The 26,278-nt window shown below is 41.2% G+C and overlaps 1 protein-coding gene across 1 annotated transcript in view; it reads right to left on the reverse strand.

Annotated features, from left to right (window-relative positions):
* Positions 1-26,278, reverse strand: part of SLC24A4 (solute carrier family 24 member 4) — a 285,532-nt gene that overhangs the window by 14,785 nt on the left and 244,469 nt on the right. The window contains exons 13-14 of the mRNA XM_069086048.1: positions 7,115-7,281; positions 1,379-1,493 (exon numbers count right to left, since the gene is read on the reverse strand). Of these exons, the coding sequence (XP_068942149.1) occupies positions 1,379-1,493; positions 7,115-7,281 (282 nt within the window). The remainder of the gene's footprint in view (positions 1-1,378; positions 1,494-7,114; positions 7,282-26,278) is intronic.

Below are 26,278 nucleotides of genomic sequence, written 5' to 3' on the forward strand. Positions count from 1 at the left end.
CTGTGATGTGCCCAAGGTCACACAGCTAGTAAGTGTTAAGTGTCTGAGGCCGGATTTGAACTCAGGTCCTCCTGACTCCAGGGCTGGTGCTCTATTCATTGTGCCACCTAGCCACCCCTATTTCCAGCCTTATTGCACATGGATTCCACTCACAAACCCCTTGTTCCAATCAAATTGGTCTACTAGCTAGCTATTCTCAACCCAAGGTGTCTTCCCCACTTGTATCTAAGCTCCTTGATAGTGGAGATGGCTTGTGGGGTCCATGTCCAGTCTTCCTTCATTTGCATGTGCTTTCTCCTCAGGCCTAGAAATCTCTCCTGTTCATAGTCTTTCCCAAATTCTTATCTTCATTCACAGTTCTACTTTTGGAAGTCACCTTCTCTCTGAACTACCTACCTCCTGCCAGAGGGGTGATGAACTTAAAATGCAGAGAAAGAGAAACATTTTGGGGCATGGTCAACATGGGAATTTATTTTGCTGGCCTAAGTATGTTTACCATGAAGGTTTTAATTTTCAGTTTGTTGCTATTGTTTAGTTGAAGGGGCAATGGAAAGGACAGATTATAAATGCATGTAAAAATAAAGGAAAAAGAAGAAAAATGTGAGCTTTCTTTGAGGAGTAATTATTTTATTTCCTTGAGTCTAGTACAATGCCAGGCATGCAGCAGGTGCTTAATAAATGCCTTTTGATCGATGACTAATGTACGGTTATTGGATTTCACCCACATGCTGAATAATATAATAAATGACATTTTCAGGTAATCTTAGGTCTACATATTATAACCACTTGTAATTTTGGTTGGGGGGAGAGAGGGCTACCTGCTGATATTGATTTCAGAATGCTAGAAGAAGGACCTTCTTAGGATTGTGGGAAGGGACATTAGAAATGTTATACACCTCACCTCCCCCTCTCCATTTGACATGTAAAATGGAGAAGGAAACTGAGACCCAATGAGGGTGAAATGATTTGTTCAAAGTCACACAGTCTATTAGCAGAGGCAAGATTCAAGCCCAGGTCCTCTTTGGCTCAAAATCCAGTGTGACCAGTGGTGTCTCAATAATATATAATCAGAGGGGCAGCTAGGTGGTACAGTGAATAGAGCACCGGCCCTGGAGTGAGGAGGACCTGAGTTCAAATTTGGCTTCAGACACTTGATATATAATCAGAGAATTAGGACTAGAAGGATTTTCAGGGATCAATCATTCTGTTCACCCTCCTCATGGTATACAGGAGAAAATCACGGCCCAGAGAATGGAAGTGAATTGCCAAAGTGATTTAAGGCTAATTTAGCAGTAGGACTGGCAGTAGACACCAGGTATCCTGACTTTCCATTCAGGGCTCTACCCCCTCCCCCCACTCCCCATGCCACTTAGGATACCTTGTCTGGCCACAATTAAGCTGGCCATGCAGTCTGGTACACTTGTTCCTGCCGCTAGAAAAGTAATGCCCATGATAACATCAGGGATCCCAAGTGTGTATCCGATAATAGTCACCTGCAGAAGAAGAAAAAAACAAACTGAAATAACCATGGGACGTCTTTGGAAACTTTTTGTTTTGTTTTCAGTGAATACAGAAAGAACACAACAACCTCCTTAGCCAGGTGCCACCCAGGTGGGTAGAGTCAGAAAAGGTGGTGATGTAGTTTTGCAGACTCTTGTTACTATTTGTCAAGTCTCTCCCCACTCTGGTCTATCTTCCACCCAGCTGTCAAACTGATTTTCCTAGAGCACAGTTCTCACCATGTGGCCCCTGTAGCTCCCTACTGCTTCCAGGATCAATGATCAAATTCTCTTTTTTGCCTTCAAAGCTCTTCATAACCTGGCTGCCCTCCCCCCACTATCTTTCTAGTCACCTCCCCACATATTCTGTGATCCAGGGACACACGGCATACTTGTTGTTCACACACAACACAACCGTGTATCTCCTGACTCCAGGCATGTGCACTGGTTGACCTCTGCGCACGGAATTCTCTCTTCCCCTCTCTACCTCCTGGTTTTCCTGGTTTCCTTCAAATCTCAGCTAAAGTACCACCCTGTGCAAGAAGGAGAAGTCTTTCCTGGTCCTACTTAACCTTAGGGTTAAGCAACTCTTGGAAAATATTTCCAGTTTATTATGTACACAACTTGTCTGTACATAGTTATTTGTCTGCTGTCTCAAGTTAAGTCAATAAGAATTTATTAGGCACCAACTATGCACCAACCATTGAGTAATGCATTAGAAGACAAAAACATTTTGATTGCAGGAGCTCCTTATGGGCAAGATTGTGGTTTATTTGCTTTTCTTTGTATGACTTGTGGTCAAAGTAGGGGACAGATGATGGAAGATCTCTAGGGCACTAGGTAGCTCCTCTATGGAGGAATAATGGGAAGATATAGACAAGGATTACAAAGGCTGGGAAGGCATGGAAGGGCTACCAGATGAAGCCCTGGTAAAAGGAAGGAAGCAAGGAAATACGCATTTATTAAGTGCTTACTGTGTGCCAGGTGCTTTACAAATAATTGATTTGATCATTTGATCTCATTTGATCCTCATCACAACCCTGGGAGGTAGGTATTATTATTATCTCCATTTTACAGTTGAGGAAACTGAGGCAAACAGGGCTAAGTGAGTTGCCCAGGGTCCTACAGCTAGTCAATGTCTGAAGCAGGATTTGAACTCACATCTTCCTGACTCTGTCCACTGCACCTAGCACCTTCTCTGTAGCTTACAATCTTAGGGAGTTGTTGCATTAATGAGAGCTTAAGTGACTCGCCATGTGGTGCCTGCTCCAGACCACATGCCTCAGCTTAACAGCTAATAAATCATATAGCATCCCCACGTGTCAGGTTATTCTGTTTAATGGTACAAAAAGCCCCTAACCTTGCTTGCTTCCCAGGGTGGTTTTGAGGATAATGGGAAATAATGAAGGTGAAAGTGCTTTGGAAATTCTTAAATCCTATGCAAATGTAAGGGAAGAGGAGGTGTGACTATTAATATCATTATTGTTGCATGCAGATGGATGGATAGGATGTTGCTCAGAGGTGTGTCTGTGTGGGTATAATGTGCCAAAAAGCAAGTAGGGCTAAAGTGGGGAGTCTGTGGCAACTGTACTTTTATCTAAGTGGCAACCAGAATAAATACTAAGCCTCCTACTTCTTTCTCTGAGAAAAATCACTTACCATTACTGCTTTAGACTAGATTGTGAGGTAGATACTCCCTGGCCTTTGGGGTTTCAAATGTTATTAAATATCATTGTTCATATTTAATGAAATATTGAATGCACCTCTCTGTAAGCTACTTATTCAAACTGGTTGAGCAGTAATTCATTTTTAGAGAAAATGTGAGGTACTATTCATGATTTCATGAATTTTATTTTTCTAATCTGCACATTCAAGCATTTCTATGGCAGCTTCAGGATTTTTCTTTTCTTGTAATGTTTTTTTGGGAGGGTGCTTGAGCAAAAGCCAATTTATGCTGAAGGAATGTAAATTGAATGAAATATTTATACATCTTTAAATAAAAAAGATAAGACTGCACCTTGCAGTTAGAAAAGTACCACTGTCATATGTGGCATTAACATAAGCAGTCAAAATACTTTTGCAGGTGGTTACACAATCAACCTGGCAATTTAGATGTTGGATTATCTTCTATGTCCTTTGTCTTCACGTGAATTTGGGAATCTATAGAGATTTTTACTATCATCAGAGCAGATGAGGAGACATTCTTTGCTATGACCGTTATGGTAACCAAGGGTTGACCATAATATAACTGGAATGAGAAAGGCAGGCAGAAGAAAAAACAACAACAAACAAACCCCAAACAAAACCTAGCTTGGGTCCAAATGATCCCTCTCTGGATAAACCACAAACCCTTACCACCAACCTTGAGATTACTGGGAAATCAAGATCACATAAAGGAGAGATAATAGAAGCCAGTTGCCAGGCCTTTTTTTTGGTCCATAAATGAGAAATATCTCTGGCTTTTGAACCACGGGTAAGAGAGTGGGATGGGTTAGAATTTGAGGATGTGGAACTATTCTTGGGGTGCTGAAGGGTGCCCACAATCTATAAGCACAAAAGGGAGGGTTCTGGGAAGCTGTCAAAGGTAGGTTGTGTTAATGTATTAGGATAGATAGCACTTACCTCAGATGGTATTGAGGATAAAATAATTTAATGCATCTAAAGGACTTTGCAAGCCTTATATAAATGTTAGTTAACTTTAAATGCTCTATCCTGAGAAAACACTAATAAATGTTTTCCATCCTTCCCTGGACTGATTTGCTTAAGGCTAGGCTATAAGGTCCAAGAGGACTGGGACTCTCTCTTATTCACTTTGGTGTCTCCCTCAGTGCCGAGTCAAAGCTGTGTTTTTTCCTGTAGCAACATGTGGCTGTGAGAGTTGGACTATAAAGAAAGCCTTCTGAGCATCACAGAATCAACATTTTCAGACTGTGCTGCCAGAGAGGACTTCTGAGAGTGCCTTGGATAGCAAGATTAAAACAGCCAATACTTAAAGACATTAATTCAGGCCATTCACTGGAAGGTCAAATACTGAAGCTGAAGTTTAAATGTTTTGGTCACATAATGAGAAGACAGAACTCATTGGAAAAGATCCAGTAATGATGTTGGAAAGATTGAAGGCAAATGGAGAAGAGGATGGCAGAGGATGAGATGGACAGATAGCGTCATGGAAACAATGAACATGAACTTGGGCAGACTGCGGGAGATAGTGGAGGATAGAAGGGCCTGGCATGCTATGGTCTGTTGGGTCATGAAGAATTAGATAAGCCTGAATGACTCAACAACAATAGGCAGAGTCAAGATGGAGGAGTAAAAGCAGGAACTTAATTGAGCTAATCACCTGCAAATACTGGTAAAAAATGACTCTCAACAAAAACTCCTAGAAAGGGAACTACAGTAGGAACCATTTGCTAAATGTTTGTTGAATTTAATTAGTTTAGTCAGTTTGCTTTCTTTCTTTCTTTTCTTTTTTTTAAGCAATTGGGATTAAGTAACTTGCTCAAGGTTACACGCCCAGGTGTTTCTGGGTGGGTGCTAAGTGTCTGAGCCCGGATTTGATCCCCCAGGTTATCCTGACCCTGGGGCCAGTGGTCTTACTCACTGTGCTACCTGGCCACCCCAGTTTGCTTTATTTCTTAATACCTAGTTGAGATCATTGCCCTGAAAGTCTGGGAATTCTGGGATAGCATAAGTGGGTGGCAAGGAAGGGTATAGAGATAATGTGGAGGCCCAAGGGATTTCTGCAAGCCTGGGTTGGGTGCTCATTGGAACACTTCAGGCATGGTGAAGGGCAGTGGAGGAAGAAGAAACCAGGGGCTCAGAAAGGAGGACAAGAATAAAAAAACAAACTTTCCTGATTTTGGCCCAGGTCCAGGCCAACACTTGGGGTAAAGATGACTATTGTGGAGGCATCACTGGGGGTGGTAATTAAGCATAAGAACAGATTGAAGATGGAAGAACTAAACACCAACATCAGGCATATTAGTTTCAAATGACTCTTGATGGTCCACCACACTCAAAGCCAACAGTGATCTCTCTCCTTTAGCCCAAGAAAACAATGTTCTGGGAATGACTATGAATTTAAAAACAAACAGATCCTCCAAGTTGGAATTCTAGCTCTGCTGCTTACTACTATTTGTGTCACCTTGAACAAGTCACAAACTTTTTGGGCCTCAGTTTCCTCAGCCGTAATATAAGCGTTGGACTAGATGACTTTGAAGGTCACTTCCAGTCTAGATCAGTAATCCTATGATCCAATCATTCACCTCACAGAATTTAGATTTGAAAAAGAATTTAAGAGATCAACCAGTTCCAGAACTGTAACTAAGGCAGGGTGATCAGCGCTTCAGCCCAGGGTGGACAAATATAGAGGGGATGCTGATTGTACTTCTAGTCCTTTAACAGCATAGAAATAATTGAGTTTGGCAGCTGGTGAGCAAGAATAGTAAGATTTAGAATAGGAAGCTATTAGAAAGTGTCTCCTGTTCTTTCTGACAATAGATGTACCATTGGTGAATTTTTCCTTGGCCCCATCTTTTCTTGCTTCCTCCCCGCAGCAGTCCTTTCCACAGAGGTATGGTATTCTAGGGACTTCACTGCCTTGTGCCCTCTCTCTCCCTGTCAAGGGTTTGTTTGGGGTTGTTTACTCTGGGCACAAAACATTTGCTAGTTATGTCTCTTTCTAGTTGAACCACTCGTTTTAAAGATGAAGAAACAGAGATGCAAAGGGACAACATAGGTGTAGCTCAAACTAAAGTTTTGTAACTCCAATTCTAAGGCTGTTTTCACTCCATGCTGCTGCCTGTCAGGCTCCCATAGCCGTTCCTGGCTCCCATCAATACGAACCCTCTTCATGCTCCTCACCCCACAACTTACCAGGGCCAATGAGTAAAGAACCAATGATAGGAAATAAGCAAGGAAATCAGAGGTGATTTACAGGGGAACAAGATGGAATAAGTTAAGGTAGAAAATAAGAGGTGTGTGCTCCAGTAAGGAGTAGGTTTTATAAAATATTTTTTTTAATATCTTAATTTTTTTTAAAGTTGTACCCAGCTCTGCATGTCCACAGCCTAGTGGAACATTTGGAGTCTTTTATTTTGGCACAGAGACCACTGAGGAAGACTGGAGCAGAGGCATACACAAAGGCTATTTCCAAATATCTGAAGAGTTGTCACGTAGAAGAAGAATTCTATTTTTTTTCTGCTTGGCTCCAGAAGACAGAACTAGAAGCAGCGGGAGAAGGTTGTAGGAGGCAGATTTCAGGTCAATGTAAACAAAAAATGATTACCAACCAGCGCTGTCCAAAAACAGAAAGAGGCTAATTCCTCATCACTGGAGGTATTTAGGGGCAGCTAGGTGGTGCAACAGTGCACACAGTGTGGGCCTGGGGTCAGGAAGATTCATCTTTCTGAGTTCAAATCTGACCTCTGACACTTACTAGTTAGTGTGACCTTGGGCAAGTCACTTAATTGTTTCCTTTGTTTTCCTCATCTGTAAAATGAACTGGAGAAGGAAATGGAAAACCACTTCAGTATTTTTGCCAAGAAAACTCCAAATGGGGTCACAAAGAGTCGGCCACGACTGAAATGACTAAACAACAACAAGCCATCACTTACCAGCCACACCATTATATAGGAAAACACAGCAATCCAAAGGGTGGAGAAAATGAAGGTGATCATGAAAAACTTCTCCCAGCGCGGCTTGCTGCAGTTTGGGATGGTGATAAACAGTAGGAATATCAGGGGCCAGGTGAAGATCCACTTTGCTCGGTCCATGGGTGCCTCTGCAGAGGTAGAAATGAGGAGCAAGAGACGAGCTGAGAATCCGAGAGTTTAGAGTTAGACACTAAAACCTTGGAGATCACTGAGTCTAATCTTGTGTTGCAGATGAGGAGCCTGAGGTCCAGAGTGGGCCTGGTACACCCCTGAGGTCACCAGAGCCACACTGTTCCTTCTAGAACCCTGTGCTGGCTTTTTCTCATTTTTCCGGCCTCTGCCTCCTAGGTGATGAATTCAGGCCAGTGTTAGTGACTGAGAGTCATTGTGTATTTGTGCTAAACTTCTGACCTTGGAAAGGTTATTAAAAAAAAAACACAACCCACCAAAAAATAGTCATGTGGCCTTTTACCTTTTATCACTTCTAAATTAAATTTAACACCTCTAAATAAAATAAAAACCCAAAGAACTAAATGTTTCCTATGCTCTGCCTCCCTATCTCCTGAAACTTTACAAAGAATTTAGAGCTGGAAAGAACTTTAAATGTCATCTAATCTAGGTTGGGTTTTTTTTTTTTTTAACCCATTTTGGGTTATGGCCCCCTTGGCAATCTGAACATGGCTCTCTTCTCAGAATAATGTTTTAAAATGCATAAAATAAAATCTGTAGGATTGCAAAAGAAACCAATTATGTTGAAATACAGTTATCAAAATATTAAGAAAGAAATTTAGGGATCCCAGGTGACTTTCCCCTGATCCAACCTCTTCTCCCCTATTTCATTTTATTGACTAGGAAACTGAAGTCTAGAAAGGCTAAGTGACCAATTCAAGGTCAATGATAAATAGAATGATTTGAACTCAGATTCTTTCTTCCAAATTCAGTGCTCTTTCCATGGCAGCATTTATTCCCCCTTTTTTATCCACTCCAAATAAAGCCTCCACAAAGAGACAAAAAGTGTGAGATAGAATCATCAAGTTGATGGAGTTCTTTGAAATTACCTAGCCCAATCTATTGCTGTTATGCATAAGGAAACTGAGGACCAGAGAAGTGGCCAAGGTTACCCACAGTCAACTAGTGGGCAAGGCTGGCATTTGGGCTCAAGTCCCCTGATTTCCAAGTCAGTGCTCCTTCTATTTAGACTAATTCATTGCAATGAACAGGGCAGCAGTTTCTCAAAAACAGAGTAACAACTGTGTGACTTCCATCAAGTTATATCAGCTATTCTGAGGGTGGCTTTAAAAGGAGGCTCTGCCTACATGGAGTGCTAGGCTGGTTTCTCGAACGCCCTAAAATCTGGCCTCACCCTACTTTGCCAACTTTCTCACCCACTCCAGCCTAAGAGGATTCCTCTGTTCTCATGAACCAGCCTTTGACACTCACCATGCTCACCTACATCTACACCTTTCCTCATGTGGTTTTTTCAGTTTCCCCAGTCTTGACTTCCTCAGTTGTCAGAGCCAAATCCTACCTCTTTTTTTTTTTAAAGAGGTAATTAGAGTTAAGTGACTTGGCCAGGGTCACAAAGTTAATAACTTTTTTATTTTATTTATATTTTTTGGAGGGCAATTTGGGGTAAGTGACTTGCCCAAGGTCACACAGCTAGTTTTTGTGTTAAATATCTGAGGCTGAACTTGAACTCAGGTCCTCCTGACTCCAGGACCGGTGCTCTATTCACTGCGCCACCTAGCTGCCCCAAAGTTAATAACTCTTGAGGATGGATTTGAATTTAGGTCTTTCTGATTCCAGGCCCAGCACCCTATCCACTGTACCTGCTTGGTAGGTCTTGGTTGACAATAGGGAGCTACTTAAAGATTTTAGGTGAAAGAGTGACATGAACTGTGATTAAGAAAGATGAGTTTTGGGGAGGCTAGGTGGCACAGTGAGTAAAGCGCCGGCCCCGGAGTCAGGAGGACCCGGGTTCAGTTCCGGCCTCAGACACTTAACACCCACCCACCACACACACACACACACACACACACACACACACACACACAAACTAGCCATGTAACCTTGGGCAATTGCCCTCCAAAAGGCAAAAAAAAAAAAAAAAGAAAGATGAATCTGGCAGCATATGAAGGATGGACTGAAGGGCAGAAGATTTGGTAAGAGAAACAAACAAAACACTTATTAGAAGACTACTGAAGGGGGAGCTAGGTGGCAGTGGATAGATCCCTGGCCCTGGAGTCAGGGGGACCTGAGTTCAAATCCAGCCTCAGACACTTAATAGCTGTGTGACCCTGGGCAAGTCACTTAACCCTGACTGACTCCAAAGAAGAAAAAGTAGACTACTGCAACAACCAAGGGGCTTGGGAAAGAGAGACTGTCCTTGGCTTTTTTTTTTTTTTAAAGCAATCGGGGTTAAGTAACTTGCTCAAGGTTACACGGCCAGTTATTATTTCTGGGTGTGGTGCTGAGTATCTGAGCCCAGATTTGATCCAGGTCATCCTGACACTGGAGTCGGCGGTCTTACTCACTGAGCCACCTGGCCGCCCCTCTGTCCTTGGCTTTTACCAACTGGAATCACAGAATCTCTGCACTAGAAGTGATCAGAGATATCACTGAGTGTAATCACATGAATTCTGGGAACCCCTCGAAAGCCTCCAGATAAGGGGAACCAATACCTCCTGAGATAGCCAATTCTGCTTTGTGACGGCTCCAACTCTAAGTTTTTCTTAGCACTGAACCTGAATTTGCTTCTCTAAGTCTTTTACATGTTCACCTGCTGCCAGAAATACAAAGAAGGTGATGGAATGGAGAGACAGAGAGTAAGGATCAGTATGGCGTACTAATGAGACTACTGGTCGGTAAGTCAAGAGACCCAGGTTCTAGAACTGCCTCTCCACATCTGTGTGACCTTGCACTGGGCCTGTGCTAGGGCCTAGCCCCCTGGGAACTGCTCATCTGTCCACCTCATAGGTATAAGACTACAATGCCTGGAACATACAAGAACTTCACAAATGCTTTCTCTTTTCTCTGTGTCTCTTATCCATCCATCCATCCATCCATCCATCCATCCATCCATCCATTTAGCTATCTACCTGGCTGCCTATCTGATTCATCTGTTTCTTTTGGCTGGGCTATCTCTATCTCTGTGTACTGAAGTATTGAATAAAAAGCTCTGAGTAAATATTAGCCTGTTTGAGAGGTAAGAGTTAAATTAAGTCAGAAATTTAGGCCATGAGAAAAATGCACCTTTATTCTTTGTTTTGCCATGAGGCTTGCTATAAGCTAATGGCCACTTGTATGAGGGATGAAGTCCTGGGTTTTAGGAAAAATTCTTAGAGCCTAGTCATCAGAGACAGATGATTCAGACCCTCTTTCCCTTTTCTTTTCTCACTCTTCTACCCCCTCAGCCAGTTACAGTGCTCAAGGATTTCAAAATGTTATGTTTGCAAGTAGAGATTAACAGACACTATGGATTTCCTCACCAATCAATGCCCCAGAGAGCCCTTTTGAAGGGTTGGGAAACAGGCCAAAACATCACTGACAGATGTTAGAGATGGTTATCTTCCTGTACAAAAGGGAAAAAGTAGGAAGCAATCCTAGGGGCAGTTAGGTGGTACAGTGGATAGAGTACTGGGTCTGGAGTCATGAAGGCTAAACTTCCTAAGTCCAAGTATTGCCTTAGACACTTACTAGCTGTGTGACCCTGGTCAAGTCACTTAACCCGGTTTACCTCAATTTACTCATCTGTCAAATGAGCTGGAAAAGGAAATGGCAAACCACACCAGTATCTCCCCCAAATGGGGTCATAAAGAGTTGGGAACAACTGAAAACAATCTAATAACAACAAATAACTTAGTAGGATTTGAACTCAGTTCTATTCAACTCCAGATACATCACTATGTCCACTTTGCCAGCTAGCCGAAGAAAGCACAGTGGAGAGAGTGTGGGACTGGAAGTCAGGAAGACCCGAGTTTGAATCCTGCCTCAGGCAGTGACTGGCTGTGGGACCTTGGGCAAGTCACTTAACCTCTCTGTTTCACAGTATCCTCATATGTAAAATGGGAATAATAATAGCACCTACCTCTCAGGGGAGTTGTGAGAATAAAATGAGTTAACATATGCAAAAAACTTTTTGCAAACTTTAACATAAGTTCTGTACATGGATTTTCTCCTTTTATTCCTTTCTTATTTTGGACACAGACTCACTCAACTAGAAAGGCAGATGCCATTAAGTGTGGGATTTAAAATGCAACAGAGAACCTGGGTCAAGTCTCCTTTTTATTTTAAGGAAAAATCCTATGAATCTATAAAAAATTGCCCTTTGAGTCAGGCCTCACTTAGCACCTCTAAAAAAGACTGGATGGAGCAGGTGATCCCTAAGGATCCCTTTCACTGCTGGGGCTCCTTATCTTCCACACTTATTGACTAAGTCCTTTACATGTGTAAGGATCTCTGGTTTGTCCTGCTAGATTGCAATCTCCTCATGGACAAGGACCATGTTGTTCCTTTTTGATCTGCAGCAACCTAATATAGGACGGGCCACAGGGGAGGTGCTGTATTAAAACTTCTTGTTAGTTAACTGGTTGATATCTGAAAATAAGCAATGGAGATATGTGTTTCTACATCTTACGTGGCTGTTGCTTTTGCTGAGCAAACAGAGGGCTCTTCTTTCAAGTGGAAAATGACAATTTAATTATGTGAAAAATGTTTTTAGATGAGCTATCATGAAGCAGATGGCTAATCATATTGGAGGGGGGAAAAATTAAGAACAGATGTAGTTGCCATTTAAAAATTTTAACCAAATTAATTTGGACCGTTAACTAATTAGATGCTCCAATTAGGGGGAATGGTTGAATTACTGCACGTGGGAATCATTTTGTGATCATTAAAAGTAGACTACAGCAGAGTCTCCTAGAATCCGAGAGCTGGTGGGGGCCTTGGAGATCATCTGATCGAATGCCACCATTTCCTCCCATTTTACAGATGAGGAAACTGGGGCTTAGGCAAGTGAAGTCATTTGTCCAAGGTCACACAATTCACATCTCATGACTGTCAGTCAATGGCCTATTATAATATTTTATTTTATACTGGAAGGGGCAGGATTTGGGAAGATGGGGAAGGCCCTGCTAACCTACACAGTACTTCCTCTAACTTTCTGCTGAAAAACTTTCTTCTTACAACCTTGTTCCTTTTCTTAAGGCTCTAATCTATATTCAGAAGGAAATATAGGCAAGTTATTTTATGAAATACAACAATTATACTAATCAATATATTAATACCCTGTTATTAATGTTGCTGCTGAGTCATTTCAGTCATATTTGATTCCTTGTGACCCCGTTTGGGGTTTTCTTGGCAGATACAGGAGTGGTTTGCCATTTCCTTCTCCAGCTCATTTTACAGATGAGGAAACTGAGGCAAACAGGGTTAAGTGACTCGCCCAGGGTCACACAGCTGGTAAGTGTCTGAGGACAGATTTGAACTTGGGTCTGACCCCGTCATACTCCTGCTAAAGTAGCGTTAGTACCTCCCTGTTGTTTCTAGGATAAAATATTTATAAGATCTTCTCTTTGGAATTTAGAGCTCTTCTATTTCACTATATCCCATCTTTCCAGACTTACTTAATATTATTTCTGCCAAATGGATTCCATATTCCATTCATACTGGCCTAATTACTATTCATTATGTATCGCCTGAGGTGGTGCCTTTGCAAAGGCTGGAAAGAATGAGAGAAAAGAGATATTAGACTGACTACCAAACTGAAGGTCCACAGAGCCATTGTGCTGGCCTCCTAATTGTATGCCTGTGAAACCTGCACAGTTTACAAGCGCCATGCCAGGAAACTGAATCACTTCCATTTGAATTGCCCTACGAAGACTCTGAAGATCACCTGGCAGGGTAAGGTACCAGTCACTGAGGTCCTTTCTTGGACTGAACTGCCAAGCATTCAAACTCTGCTTTAGAGAGTACAACTCTGTGGGCTGGCCATGTCGTGTGAAAGCAAAATGCATGCTTGCCAAAAAGACTGTTTTATAGAGAACTCACACAGGGTAAGCATTCACATGGTGGTCAGAAGAAGTGATACAAGGACACTTGTGTGACATGGGAGACACTGGCACTGCACTGCTCAGCATGGTGTGCCCACATCAGAGAAGGTGCTGTGCTCTATGAGCAAGGTAGAATTGAAACAGCTCAAAGGAAACACAGGATGCACAAATTTAGAGAATCCACCCCAAATGCTCACACGGACTATTTGTGCTTGACCCATAGTAGAGCATTCTGAGCTTGTATTGGTCTGATCCGTCAGTCGGACACACCGAAATCTGACTGTAGCCTAGTGATGTCATTGTGGTCCTCTTCAAGAACAAAAGACAACAAACATCCAACCCCATCGTTCGATTCTCAGAATGACTTCAAGGTTCATCTCAGGGGCTACCTCTTATACAAGTTCTTTCCTAGCGATTCCCCTAGTTACTGGTGCTATCCACTCACTCCTGTTATAAAATTACTTTAGGAGTATCTCCTATTTGCACATCTATATGCATCTTATATATTCCCAAAAGAATGTAAGTTCCTTAAGCTGAGGGATTGTTTTGTTTTGGGGTCTACCTAGCCCAATGCCTTGCACAAAATCGTTCTCTAATAAATGCTTATTGACTTGAATTATAAACTGTATCATCTAACGCTCCTTCAGGAATTGTTACAGTATCATCATATTTTAACATATCATATTATCTCCTCTTTCCATAACACATTTTAGGACATGCAAATCCTCAAACAATGCAGTATGGATTTAGTGGAAAAAATACTGAGCTAAGAGTTGGGACCTATATTCCAATCCTTGCCCTGTCACCAAACGCTTTTCCTTTCTGGTCCTTGGTTTTTTCTTCCAAAATTCCATGTTCCATCACCTGTGATTCTCTATCCTAAGGATCCCCCTAGCATAGGAGGGTATGGAGCTTACCTATTATTTTTTCTTACTCTGAAAAAGTTTTTAATGTAATAATTCAGTTTAACAAACATTTATTAAGCGTTTACTGTATACAAGGCCTTGTAATTGGCACTGGGTGAGGATACATGAACAAAAATGAAACCATCTCTAGCCCCAAGTCATCCTATGGTTCTATGATTTTAAGGTCACTTTTAGATGAGTCTTTGTGTTTATTTTACCATGGTCTCTTCCAACATCAACACATTCTAATTTTTTTGATTATTAAGTCAGAATATGCATCATTCAGAGTAGTATGTCATCTCTCTTCTATTTGAGAAACATAAGAATTAGCTCTTTTCTGATTACTTCTCACCTCTACTGCTATTAAATAAATAAACCTTGTACGCCTGTGGTGCCATCAGTCAAAGAATGCCTAAGGAATGCAAGACACCCTAATGTTCTCACAAGCCTTGCCTCAGTTTTATAATTTATAATCCTGGCTCTGCCTTATTGTGAAGATTAAATGACAGAATGTTCATGACAGCTATTTGTACGACACACAGGAACCTTATTTTCCATTCTGGGCTTTCCTCTCAAGCACCCCTTGAGCATTACAGTGATGGCACATCTGAAATGCCACTGCTCCTAAAGGCGAAGCCAGACAAGCCATGTCTTCCACACTCTGTCTCCCTGGCAATTTTTCCCCAACTTGAATTTTTAGGAAACTGACATCTAAGGAAGGTGTGACTTTTCACACTCTTGCCTTTTATAAACAAACCAAACCAAAGCCAAGGCACCATCCAGCCACCTCCACTTTGCCTTCTGAAAACTACTCTGTATTTTAACTCTGGAACTGATTTTTCTTTTCATCCTAAAGAAATAATTAGATTACAGATTTAGAGCTGGATTGGACCTAAGAGGCCACCTGGTCCAGTTCTCAAATTTTATAGAAGAAAGGTCCAAAGTTCACTACCCAGATAGTGAATGACAGTGTCAGGATTTGAACTAGGTCCTCTTGACTTCTCTCTTAAGTTTGTATAGCACTTTACACAACAGTCTCATATTCCTTAGTAATTATCACTGTAGCACTATGGCTGACTTTCTCCCTCCCCTCCCTTTTCTAACTATTAGAGCTATATAAAAGTGAAGTGGGCTATCCTGGAAACTATCTTTTGCTAGAGATCTTCAAGAAAAGACTGAATGATCATTTTTTTGGAGTATGCTGTAGATAGGATACTTGTTCAGGTATTGTCTCTGGGGTCCCTTACTTAGAGGGAAGGGAAAGAAGGAGGAAAGGAAGGAAGAAGTACAGGAAGGAGAAGAGGGAGGGAAGAAATGAGGGAAAGAAGGAAGGAAAAGTAGGAAGGAGGATAAGAAGGATGGAAGGTAGGAGGGAAAGAATAAGAAGGAAAGAAGAAGGAAAGGTAGGAAGGTGGGAAAGAGGGAGGGGAAGGTAGGCAGTAAGGAAGGAAAAATAAAAGGGATTGGACTTGTTTTGCTTAACCCCAGAGAGAATTAGGAGCAATGGTTGAAAGTTGGAAGGGAAGTAATTTAGGCTTTATATACAAAGAGCTTCTGGTTAATGAGTAACTTTAAAAGAGAATGAGCTTTCTGAAGAAGCAGTGGTTTCTCAATCGCCAGAATTCTCCAAGAATCGACTGGATGATTATCGTCAGGGATGTCATATTGAGGATGGATTTTTTTCTAGGTTAGGGGTTGGTTCAGAACACCTCTAAGGTCCTTTCCAACTCTGGGATTCAGTGATCTGAGGAGTGGTATGCATACTTCTCCCTCTAACCGCTCATTAGAGAAATGATCTTTCTTTGTTAGGCTGTTAGCAGTAATCTGCCTTTCTGTTCTTGCCCAGCTATCTTTCATGCTATGGGTCTTGGATGAGTCAATAAAGGAGGTCCCTAGGGCTGTCTCTCATCTGTTGCTAACATACTACACGGTCCTTAACAAGCTGTTTATTCTTTCCATCCCAGGGCTTATCAAGTACAACAAAAACAGCATACTACGCTGATGCCCTCACAATGGTCTAGCTTGGATTTACCCTTGTATTTTCCACTAACTACAGAGTCACTTCAGTTGCCCCATCTGTAAAAAGATCTTTGTAGAAGATATTGGGGGTTTTTTTTTTGGAGGAGGGAAGGCAAGGCAATTGGGGTTAAATGACTTGCCCAAGGACACACAGCTACTAAGTGTCAAGTGTCTGAAGCCACATTTGAACTCAAGTCCTCCGGACTCCAGGGTCAGTGCTCTATTCACCGAGCCACCTAACTGCCCCTCTGATAATGTCTTTTGTCTAAGCCAAACTATGGCCTCATGAATTCACAAGCCCTATAGAAATAGGTGACAAACCAAATGTATCCCTTGGGTAATAGACCCCCTGGGTCTAAGTCACTTTCCGAAAGCAATTCAACAAATATATACTAAATACATTCTATGTACACAACACTGCTAAGTGCTTTGAAGCTAAGTGGAGAGTTGGATTTGGAATTAAGAAACTTAGGTCTGACTCATAGCTCTAACACTATCTGTGTGACTGCAGACAAATTACTTCATTTCTATGAGACTCAATTTCTCCATCTGTAAGATGGGCATAACACAGAAATAATTTTTCATGGTTGTTCTGAGGAAAGTCTTATAAAGATGTGAACTGTTATTATCTGAAATGCTAAAACACACTGTTTAGAGCATTCTATAACTAACTGAAATCTATTTTAAGTGCTCAAAATAAAATCTTCTTTTCTGAAAGGAACCCTGATGGTGGCAAAATCTTTTCTAAGGGGAAGAATCTTATAATTATGCAAAAGAAATTATACATGCCTACCCACCATTTTGCTGCTTAAATTCAGATTGGTTTTTGGTACACTGGATTTTTATAAGGTGAAACATACCTTCCTATGGCTGAACTATTGCCATGATATGCCTAGCCAACCTTCATCTTTTGCCACTAAGGTTTAATCTATTGTTTGGTTTCCATGCTGACTATCCCCAAACAGAGACATCTCCAGCTAGTCTTTCCTGGATTGGTGAATGCTGTAATAAGTGGAAGAGTACTGTAAGAGTTATAGCTAGAAAAAAGTAGCCTACAGAGACAGGACTCAGATCTGGAAGGGACTTACTTGGTCCAGCTCTCTCATTTTACAGATAAGGAAACTGAGGTCAAGGGAGAATAGTTAATGGTATTCTAGAATACATCTAGAATCAGAACAGTACCAAATGTCTTAGTCGTGGACTACAAGTTTGATAAATATTAATTTAATTGAAGGTTAGAGCTGAAAGGAATTTGAGAGGTCACAGGACTGACAGCTATAAGAGAGTTTAAGCATAATGCAATACTGTCTCTTTAATGTTTATGATGGAGTAAATGGAGTCCCACAGAGACTTAAATGACTTGCCCAAAGTCACACTGATGTGTGATGACTGACTTATAGACTTAGCCCTTCTCAGCAATGCAACGTCCTAAAACAATTCCAAAGGACTCATGATATTAAATGCCATCCACATCCAGAGAAAGAACTATGGAGTCTTAATGCAGAGCAAAGCAGACTATTTTCTTTTTGTTTTTTTTTCTTTTTTTCTCATTTTCTTTCTCTAATTTCTCATGAGAAATTAACTTAGATTAACTTAAATAAGTAATTAATTTTTTAAAAGTCACACATATCAATATTTATATGCTGAAATCCACCTTCATGTCCATATATTGTTTTCCCAACTAGATTGTCAACACCTCAAACAATAGAGATTGTGTCACTATTCACTTTATCTCTCTCTCTCTTTCTCATTCAGTTGTTTCAGTCATGTCTGACTCAGTGACTCTATTTGGGGTTTTCTTGGCAAAGATACTGAAGTGGTTTGCCATTTCCTTCTCCAGCTACTTTTACAGATGAAAAATTTGAGGCAAACAGGGTTAAGTGACTTGCCCAGGGTCACCCAGTAGTAAATATCTGAAGCCAGATTTGAATTCAGGAAGATGAGTCTTCCTGACTCTCTCTCTAGTAGCAGGAAAGTCAGTACTTATCCCATAATCTTCTTTTCTATCCCAAACCATGCCTGTATACTTGGAGAGGTCGATATTAATGCTGAGGGCTCTTCAAACATATTCACCTTTTGCCTCATCGATCTGTAACAGCCCTTCTTGGTCTCTCTGCTTTGAATTTCTCCTCTTTCTAATTCTCTAATCCCCTCTCCTCCCCGAGTTGAAAAACCTTCATTGACTTGCCTTCAGAACAGGACGCAACCAGCCTGGCACTGAAGGCCCTCCCCATCTCATTTCTATCTACCTTCCCTGCCTTACTGATGACCATTCCCCTTCCCAAACTCTAGTTCTAACTAGTAGTTTCTGCCAAATTAGACTCGTAGCAGGTCCAGCTTCTAGTGTGGTGCCTGACTCATTGTAAAGACTTACTAAGTACTTAATAATTGATTGAACCCCTACATTTGACATTCCATAATTCTCTTCTTCATGCATTTACTGACATGTTCTCCATGCCTGGAGTTCCCTCCTGTCTCATCTTCACCTTTCACAATCCTTGCCTTCCTTTGAGGCTCAGCTCAGCAACTCCATGAAGCTAACCTGGATTTCTCCAGTTAGTACTACCTCCCTCCTCAATTTAGTTTGTATTTATTTTGCACATATTTACATGCGTACATGTTATTTCCCCTGATAGACAGCATAGGTATTATACCCATTTTTTAGTTGGAGAAACTGAGACACTAAAGGGCCAGATGATTGTTCAGAACTACAGATGGGCTGTAGTAGAACTTGAATGGAGGTCTCTTGGCTATCAGTCTAGCATGCTTTCTATTATGCCAAACTGCTTACTGATACTGGGCAGCTAGATGGTGGAGTGGATAGCCAGAGCACAGGACTTGGAGTCTTCGTGAGTTCAAATCTGGACTCAGACACTTACTATCTGGGTGACCCTGGGCAAGTCACTTAACCCTGTTTGCCTCAGTTTCTTCATCTGTAAAATGAGCCGGAGAAGGAAATGGCAAACCATTGCTGTATATATTTGCCAAGAAAACTCCAAATGGGGTCACAAAGAGTCAAACACGACTAAAAACAATGGAAATAAAAGTGCACGTTGAGTGATTGATATTATTTGTATACGTGTTATGTCTCTCCTTTCTCCTCTGAGCCCACCCCACCCTCCTGCTCCATGTAAGCTCTTTGAAGGTAGGGATTATTTTGTTTTTGTCTCTCTATCTCCAGAACCCAGCACAAGCCTTGCAAAACAGTAGGCACTTGCATGTTTTTTTCATTTCTTGAATTGAATCTCCCTCAAGTACAGGGTTCTGTGGAGTGGGCCTTCCATATGTGCTAACTAATTGGCACATACTTAACAGAAAACATCCAGATGAAGAGTGAAAACTTCAGTGTGACAGCTAGATGCTTGCCAACATGTGGCTGTTTTGGCATTACGTGGGTAAAACATCCAGGTGGTTAATGCTATTTTTCCTTCTCCTCTGCATGATTTGGCACTGGATTGCCACAGCCTCAGCATGTCTCTGCCATGCTCTTGGATTAACAATATCATCTCACATTTAGATGACACTTACTCCTACAAAGTGGCATGAGTATTAGGCCCATTTGCAAAATTAGGAATCTGAAGCCTGAGCAAGTGAAGTGATGTACCCAAGGTCATCTGGTTAACAGATTCAAGGGGCTCTGAGATTCAAACTCTGTCATCTTAAGTCTAGTGCCCTCCCCACCATTATCAGGCTTCCTAAAATTTTCTCCCATGGCTTGTTTAGAATTCTCTGAACAAATAGGGCTGAATTGGTATAGTCAGTATATAAGACATACATTTTGGAGTTTGTAATGGTAATTTGAAGATCCCTTTCTGTATTGGCAAGTAAGCAGGTACTTAGCACTTAGTAACTAATCAAACCTCTGTGAAAGAAACAGAAGGTATGAACCCCTGTTCCTGATGTAACAGGAAGGGGTTGGCTGAAACAGGAAGCTAATGTTGTGTGTATATAAGAAAAGCCCCAGAGAGGCACAGTCAGAATTTCTGGGAGCATTGTGGAGCTGCCGGGAGAGGCTGAAGAGGAGCCCAGGAGCCAGGAGCCAGGAGCCCAGAAGCCCCCTCCCCCCAGGCTGGATAAGGTGATTCTGATTTTTTGAACGAGCAGCAGAAGACTGAGGAAGCATGACCGGATGCAGGGACTTTTGTCTGTTTGTGGCTTGGTTAAGCCTTGAATTCTCTGGAGCAGAAACTGTGAAGGATTTGAGATGGACTGGACCCTGTGAACTTTGGTGTGGAGCAGGACCTACCCAGAGAGCTGGACAAGGAACTGGGAGCTGTCTGCCATTGAAGCCAGGTGACAGTCTGGTGAATCCAGGTAGAATCTGGGACCATGGAAGGGGATCCAGAGAATCTGAGAACCGGCCCCAAGTCAAGATGAAAAGCCCTCTCTATGGGTACTAAGTAATGATGAAATTGTAGTTTACTAGTGAGGTAGGGGTGGAGCGTTTGTGTATTCTCTCATGATTGTACTTAGTGATTAATGAAACTTAGTAACTGATTGCTGAGTAAGTGACTGTGTTAACTTAAGTGTCCCCCATGAGTGGAAGACTGACTATTGTACTTTGAGATGATTGTTCTTTGTTCTATTGTCTATATATTGTGACCACTTTGGTGAAAACTATGTGGCCATTTTATGATAAGCTGTTGTAAACACTATATTGCGATTTTCTGTGATAAGTTGTAATATTGTGAATACTGTAACTTGATTTTCTGTGAAAGTTTTGCTTTGATTTGTCATGGAATAGAGTGTTCACTATACTGTGTAATCAGAATCTTAAAAGCTGTTCACAGTAGCATTCTTCTGGAAAGCTGCTAGTGCATGGCGTTCCAGAGTTAAGAATACCTGAGTTTGGGGTGGCTAGGTGGCGCAGTGAATAAAGTGGTGATCCCGGAGTCATGAGGACCCGAGATAGTTTCCAGCCTCAGACACTTAACACCCACACAAAAAAAAACTAGCTGTGTAACCTTGGCCAAGTTACTTAACCCCAATTGCCCTCCAAAAAGGCAAAAAAAAAAAATACCTGAGTTTAAAGCCTCCATATACTACTTAGTATCTGTATGATTTCAGACAAGCCAGGTTAAGCTGTCTGGGCCTCAGTTTCCTCATCTGTAAAATGAGGGAGTGGACCAGATGGCTGTTAAATTCCCTTTCAGCTCTAAATCTATAAGCCTACTGCATGTACCTTTGCTTTGGATTCAAAATGAAAATTCTTCTCTTTAAAGCTCTGCAATAGTAGTTTTTTTTTTTAAAATAAAATTCTCTTGGGCCCTAATTAAGCTTCCTACTTGTACATCAGTGCTTCAAATATAGGTACATTCTGTTCCAGCTGGACCTTGAGATGTGAAACAATGTACAGTACCATTTACCTGGTAGGTCTGAAAGCAGTCAAAGGAACAGGAACATTTCCACTAAAAAGAATTACTCAGGGGTTGGGGGTAAAATGCTGATTGGATCAGTGTATGAAATTTAATATTTAAATTAGCTAATGAGAAATGCTAAATTGTCTCCTAACAGTTGTTCTGGCCTTATTACCCATTCAGAGAGCAGCCAAGATCAAAGCATAGATGTGGGTGTTTGCAAGCATTTTATTCTCCAAGTCCTTACTGAATTTTGGATAATGAAAAAGCTCTAATTGCTCAAATGATTTTCTTTTTAAAAATCATGGAACATGCACTGGTTGAGGAGAGGGGCAGGGATAGAGGTAAAAACTAAAATCCTAGAAGCATAAACTATATAAAAAATAAAATCCCAGAGTCTTCGATTTTCTCTATACTGGTTCATTCCCATTAAACAAACAGTGGCTACAAGAGCCTACTATGTACAAGGTACACAAAGGTAGATATGTTTTCAAGGAGTGTATAGTTTAATCTGGGAAGGAGGAAGGGTCTGTACATGGATCATAGGTTTGTAGGCTTTAGAGCTAAAAGTAACTTTGAAAATCACCTAGTCCATCAATCAATAAATATTTGTTAAGCACCTACTACGTGCCAGGCACTGTCCTAAGAACTGAGCCAAAAGCTTTTGTTTTTTTAGTTAAAGATATGGAGGTGAGTGATTTAATTGTCCATACACTTTGACCTAGCGATCCCACTGCTGGGCATATGGCCCAAGGAGGTCAGTGACCAAAAGAAAGGTTCCAGATACACCAGGACACTTCTTGTGGCAGCAAAGAACTGGATGCCAGGTAGATGATCACTGACTTGGAGAGGGCTGAGAAAACTGTGGTGTATGATTATCATGGAATATTACTGAATAATATAAATACAGCAGGTGGTTGGTACAGTGGATAGAGCACTGGGCCTGGAGTCAGGAAGACCCGAATTCAAATGTGGCCTCAGACACTTACTAGCTATGTGACCCTAGACAAGTCACTTAACCTTGTTTGCCTCAGTTTCCTTATCTGTCAAATGAGTTGGAGAAGAAACTGGCAAACCACTCTAGTGTTTTTGCCAAGAAAACCCTAAACGCGGTCATGAAGAGGTGGACGTGACAGAAACAACTAAGGACAACAAGCAAGAACACAGACAAACATGGGATCACATGTGAACAAGGCAAAATGATATAAGCAGAATAAGGAAATCAACATACATAGTGACTACAGTGATGCAAATGAAAAAGAACAACCCAGCAATGGAAACTATGGATACCGGCAAATGATAGTGACCGACCTTGTCTCCAAAGAAGGTACATGAGAAGGCACCTTTCCTTCCTCTTTGCAAAGGTAGGGGACCGTGGGAATAGGACATTTCACATAATGTGAGACTTTCCCAATATGATGATTAGTTTTGCTGAACTGTTTTTTTTTTTAGGGGGAAGGCAAGGCAATTGGGGTTAAGTGACTTGCCCAAGGTCACACAGCTAGTAAATGTGTCAAGTGTCTGAGGCTGAATTTGAACTCAAGTCCTCCTGACTCCAGGGCTGGTGCTCTATTCACTGTACCATGTAGCTGCCCATGTTTTTTTTTTTCCTTCTTAATGTCTTTATTAAAAGGAGTAATTCTCTGAGAAAGGCTGGGAAGAGATACACTGGGGTATGTACTGTGTTTCCCCGATAATAAGACACTGTCTTATTAAATTTTTTGGACAGAAAAACATCAGAGGGCTTATTTTCAGGGGAGGGCTTATTTTAATGAACATTGACAGCAATTTTAATAAACAGGTAAATGTGAACAAAAAATGTACCTTTATTCAATAAGCAAATCACTGGGGAAGAACAGGATGATGTGCTCACTGCTGCAGCTCTGATTGGATGCAGCTCGGAGCGCGGCGTGCGTTTCACAGCGGGGGGGGGCACGGTGCATACAGAGGGTACCGTAATGTAGCGTGTAGCGCAGGGGATCACCTTCACTACAGTAGCAATCTCAATAGGGCTTATTTTTGGGGGAGGGCTTATTTTAGAGGAATCTTACACAGTAAGGGGAGGGCTTATTTTCGGGATAGGTCTTATTGTTGGGGAAACACGGTAATTGCTGTAAAACCTAAAGTCATCAAAAAGTGGTTTTTTTTTTTTAAAGATACACCATTCAAATAGAAAGGGAAAAAAAAAGAACTAGAGGTAAGTTCAAAGTTCAGGGAAGTTAAGTGACTTAATGAAAACACATTTACTAAATAGCTGAACTAAGATTCCAGCTCATGTCTCTGCCTTCAAAGCCATCACTTGTTTCAATGCCTAATCCAAGGGGCAGTAAAGGGCGAAGGAAAAATCCAAGGAAAGGGGTCTGAGGAACGTGAGGTTGGCCCAGGGATTGCTTTCAGTGGTGATAACTTTATTTGCTAAAACTTGAATATAAACCAGTAACCTAGAATCAGAAATCATTAGATAGAAGGGGCTTTAGAGAATTTAATTCTACTCCCAAACTTTACTTGAGGAAGTCAAGCTAGCAAGAGGGGAGGTTACTGGATCAAGGTCAAAGCCAACATACTCTATGAACAAAGTCCACCAGGATATCAACTGTAACAAAGGAGACAGAAGATAATTCTGGCTGGCTTTGTTTCAAAACTTAGTTTTTCAGCCCCTTCAAAGAGATGGTGGGCAAAAATAATTTAAAATAATTTAACAGATGTGGCTAGAAAATACTATATAGAGCTGTTTCTCTGTGAGTGTTTTCCCCAGATGATTTCCAAGTGTTCTGAGTTCTATGACACTTGGACACATTTGCCAGGCACATTCTCTCTTTAGTCTCATTTCTTTTTTTTTTTTTTTTGGATCCATTTACTTTTATTACAAATGTACTTGATCACCTGATTTCAAAAAGTTTAAATCAATACCCTATTTTCTGTATGCTAGTACAAAGCAGACTGTTTTACAGATTAAATACCTAAAAATTTGACAAAAAGAATGAAATCTGATGAAAGACAATTATAAAAATCCTTAATTTCTCTTTTTAAGAAAAGAAACAATCTTCTCCAGAACTGTTACACAATATTAATGCTGACCATTTTTAGAGTAGGTAGCTAAATTATATTTTGTTGGTAGCATACATAATTCTTAGTTTAGTCTCATTTTTTAAGCTTTACAGATAATATTGTCTGCCCAGAGAGTCTTCCTAGGCCTTTTTTGATTTTTACTACTGAAGTGGGCTATTTCCCCAAACAGCAATTTTATGGACAAATGCTTGATAAATTATGAATGCTATTGGAAGCAATGAACATGAGCTTGGACAGACTTTGGGAAATAGTGGAGGACAGAAGGGCCTGGAGCGCTATGGTCCATCGGGTCATGAAGAATCAGACATAACTGAATAACAACAAAATTAGAAGTAGACCAGCTCAAGCCTCGCCATGCCCAGGTGGGTGCTAAACATGAACTTCACAGGCTTCCAGAATAGTTTAAACATCAATTGCTTCCCATTTCTTCCTTTCTCCCTTTCCCCTCAAATCAATAATATTCTTCTGGATAAACTTTTGGGTTTTTTTTGTATTAACATTGGACATCCTCTGTTACTCTACCCACTCATCTACACTGTAGGACCATCTTGTAGCTAGTGGCTTGCTTAAGATGATTTATAAACAAGAGACAATTTAACCTTAGGCATCTCCTGAGTTCAAGTGTTGTATTACTTACAACATTTTCTTGTTGCTGAGTTGTTTTTCAGTTGTATCTGGTTCTTTGAGACCCCATCTGGGGTTTTCCTGGCAAAAGTAATGGAATAGTTTGCCATTTCCTTCTTCAGCTCATTTTACAGATGACGAAACTGAGATAAGTGTTAGGAGTTAAGTGACTTGCCCAGGTTCACCCAACTACTAAGTGTCTGAGGTCAGATTTGAACTCAGGAAGATGAGTCTTCCCGACTCCAGGGCTGGTGTTGTATCCACTCACCACCTAGCACTCTCACTCAACATGGTATTGACAGAAAGCATACGAGGTCTAGAGCCAGGAAGGCCTGGCTTCTAATTCTCTTTCTGACACACACTGGTCATTTGACCGTGGATGAGTGAAAAATACCTGCTTCTGAATAGTTCTAATATTTATAAGCCCAAGTCTTCCACCCTAGCATTTCCTCCCACTGTTCCTGGTCCTTCCCTATAGGGTCAATCTTCATTGTTTAATACCTGTGAGAAGGAAGTAAAGAGCTGCCATCAGGATGAATTCAATATTTGTGCCTGTGTTTTAATCCTCCATCAGGCAATCCGTGGCTTCAACCTTCCCCAAGCCTGGGAGCATGTGCGTAGGTTAGAGGCTTCTGAAGCTATTTGTGGAGTCAGTGGGATGCCAACAGATGTCAACTTTGGGAAAAGGCAAATTGCCATATGCTATCCTCAATATCAAAGAATACCAGAACCCTGTGGTCCCAGAATTGGAAGGGTCTTCCGTGGTCCCCTGGGTCCAGCCCCTTCCTGGAGGATGAACCCTATCTAAAATCTCCCCGACGCTTAATCATCCCTGCTTAAACACCCCACTAGAGATAGGGAGCTCACGTTTATGCAATACTTCATTAACCTTTATATACTTTGGGTATCATCTTTTGCGTGTTTTCTCCTCCATTAGACTGCGAGCTTCTTGACCATAAGGACTGTCTGCTTTTCTTCATATTCCTAGCACAGTGCCTGGCATATAGTAAGTTCTTAATAAATGCTTGTTGGTTGACAGACAGACTTTATGCATGCATGTATATATGCATGCTTACATACATATAGGTGCGTTTATTTGTG

Source organism: Petaurus breviceps, unplaced genomic scaffold, assembly GCF_028583685.1.
Source record: "Petaurus breviceps papuanus isolate PSGF00001 unplaced genomic scaffold, PetGlider_PUasm1.0 177, whole genome shotgun sequence".
In the NCBI taxonomy this organism is placed as follows: Eukaryota; Metazoa; Chordata; class Mammalia; order Diprotodontia; family Petauridae; genus Petaurus; species Petaurus breviceps.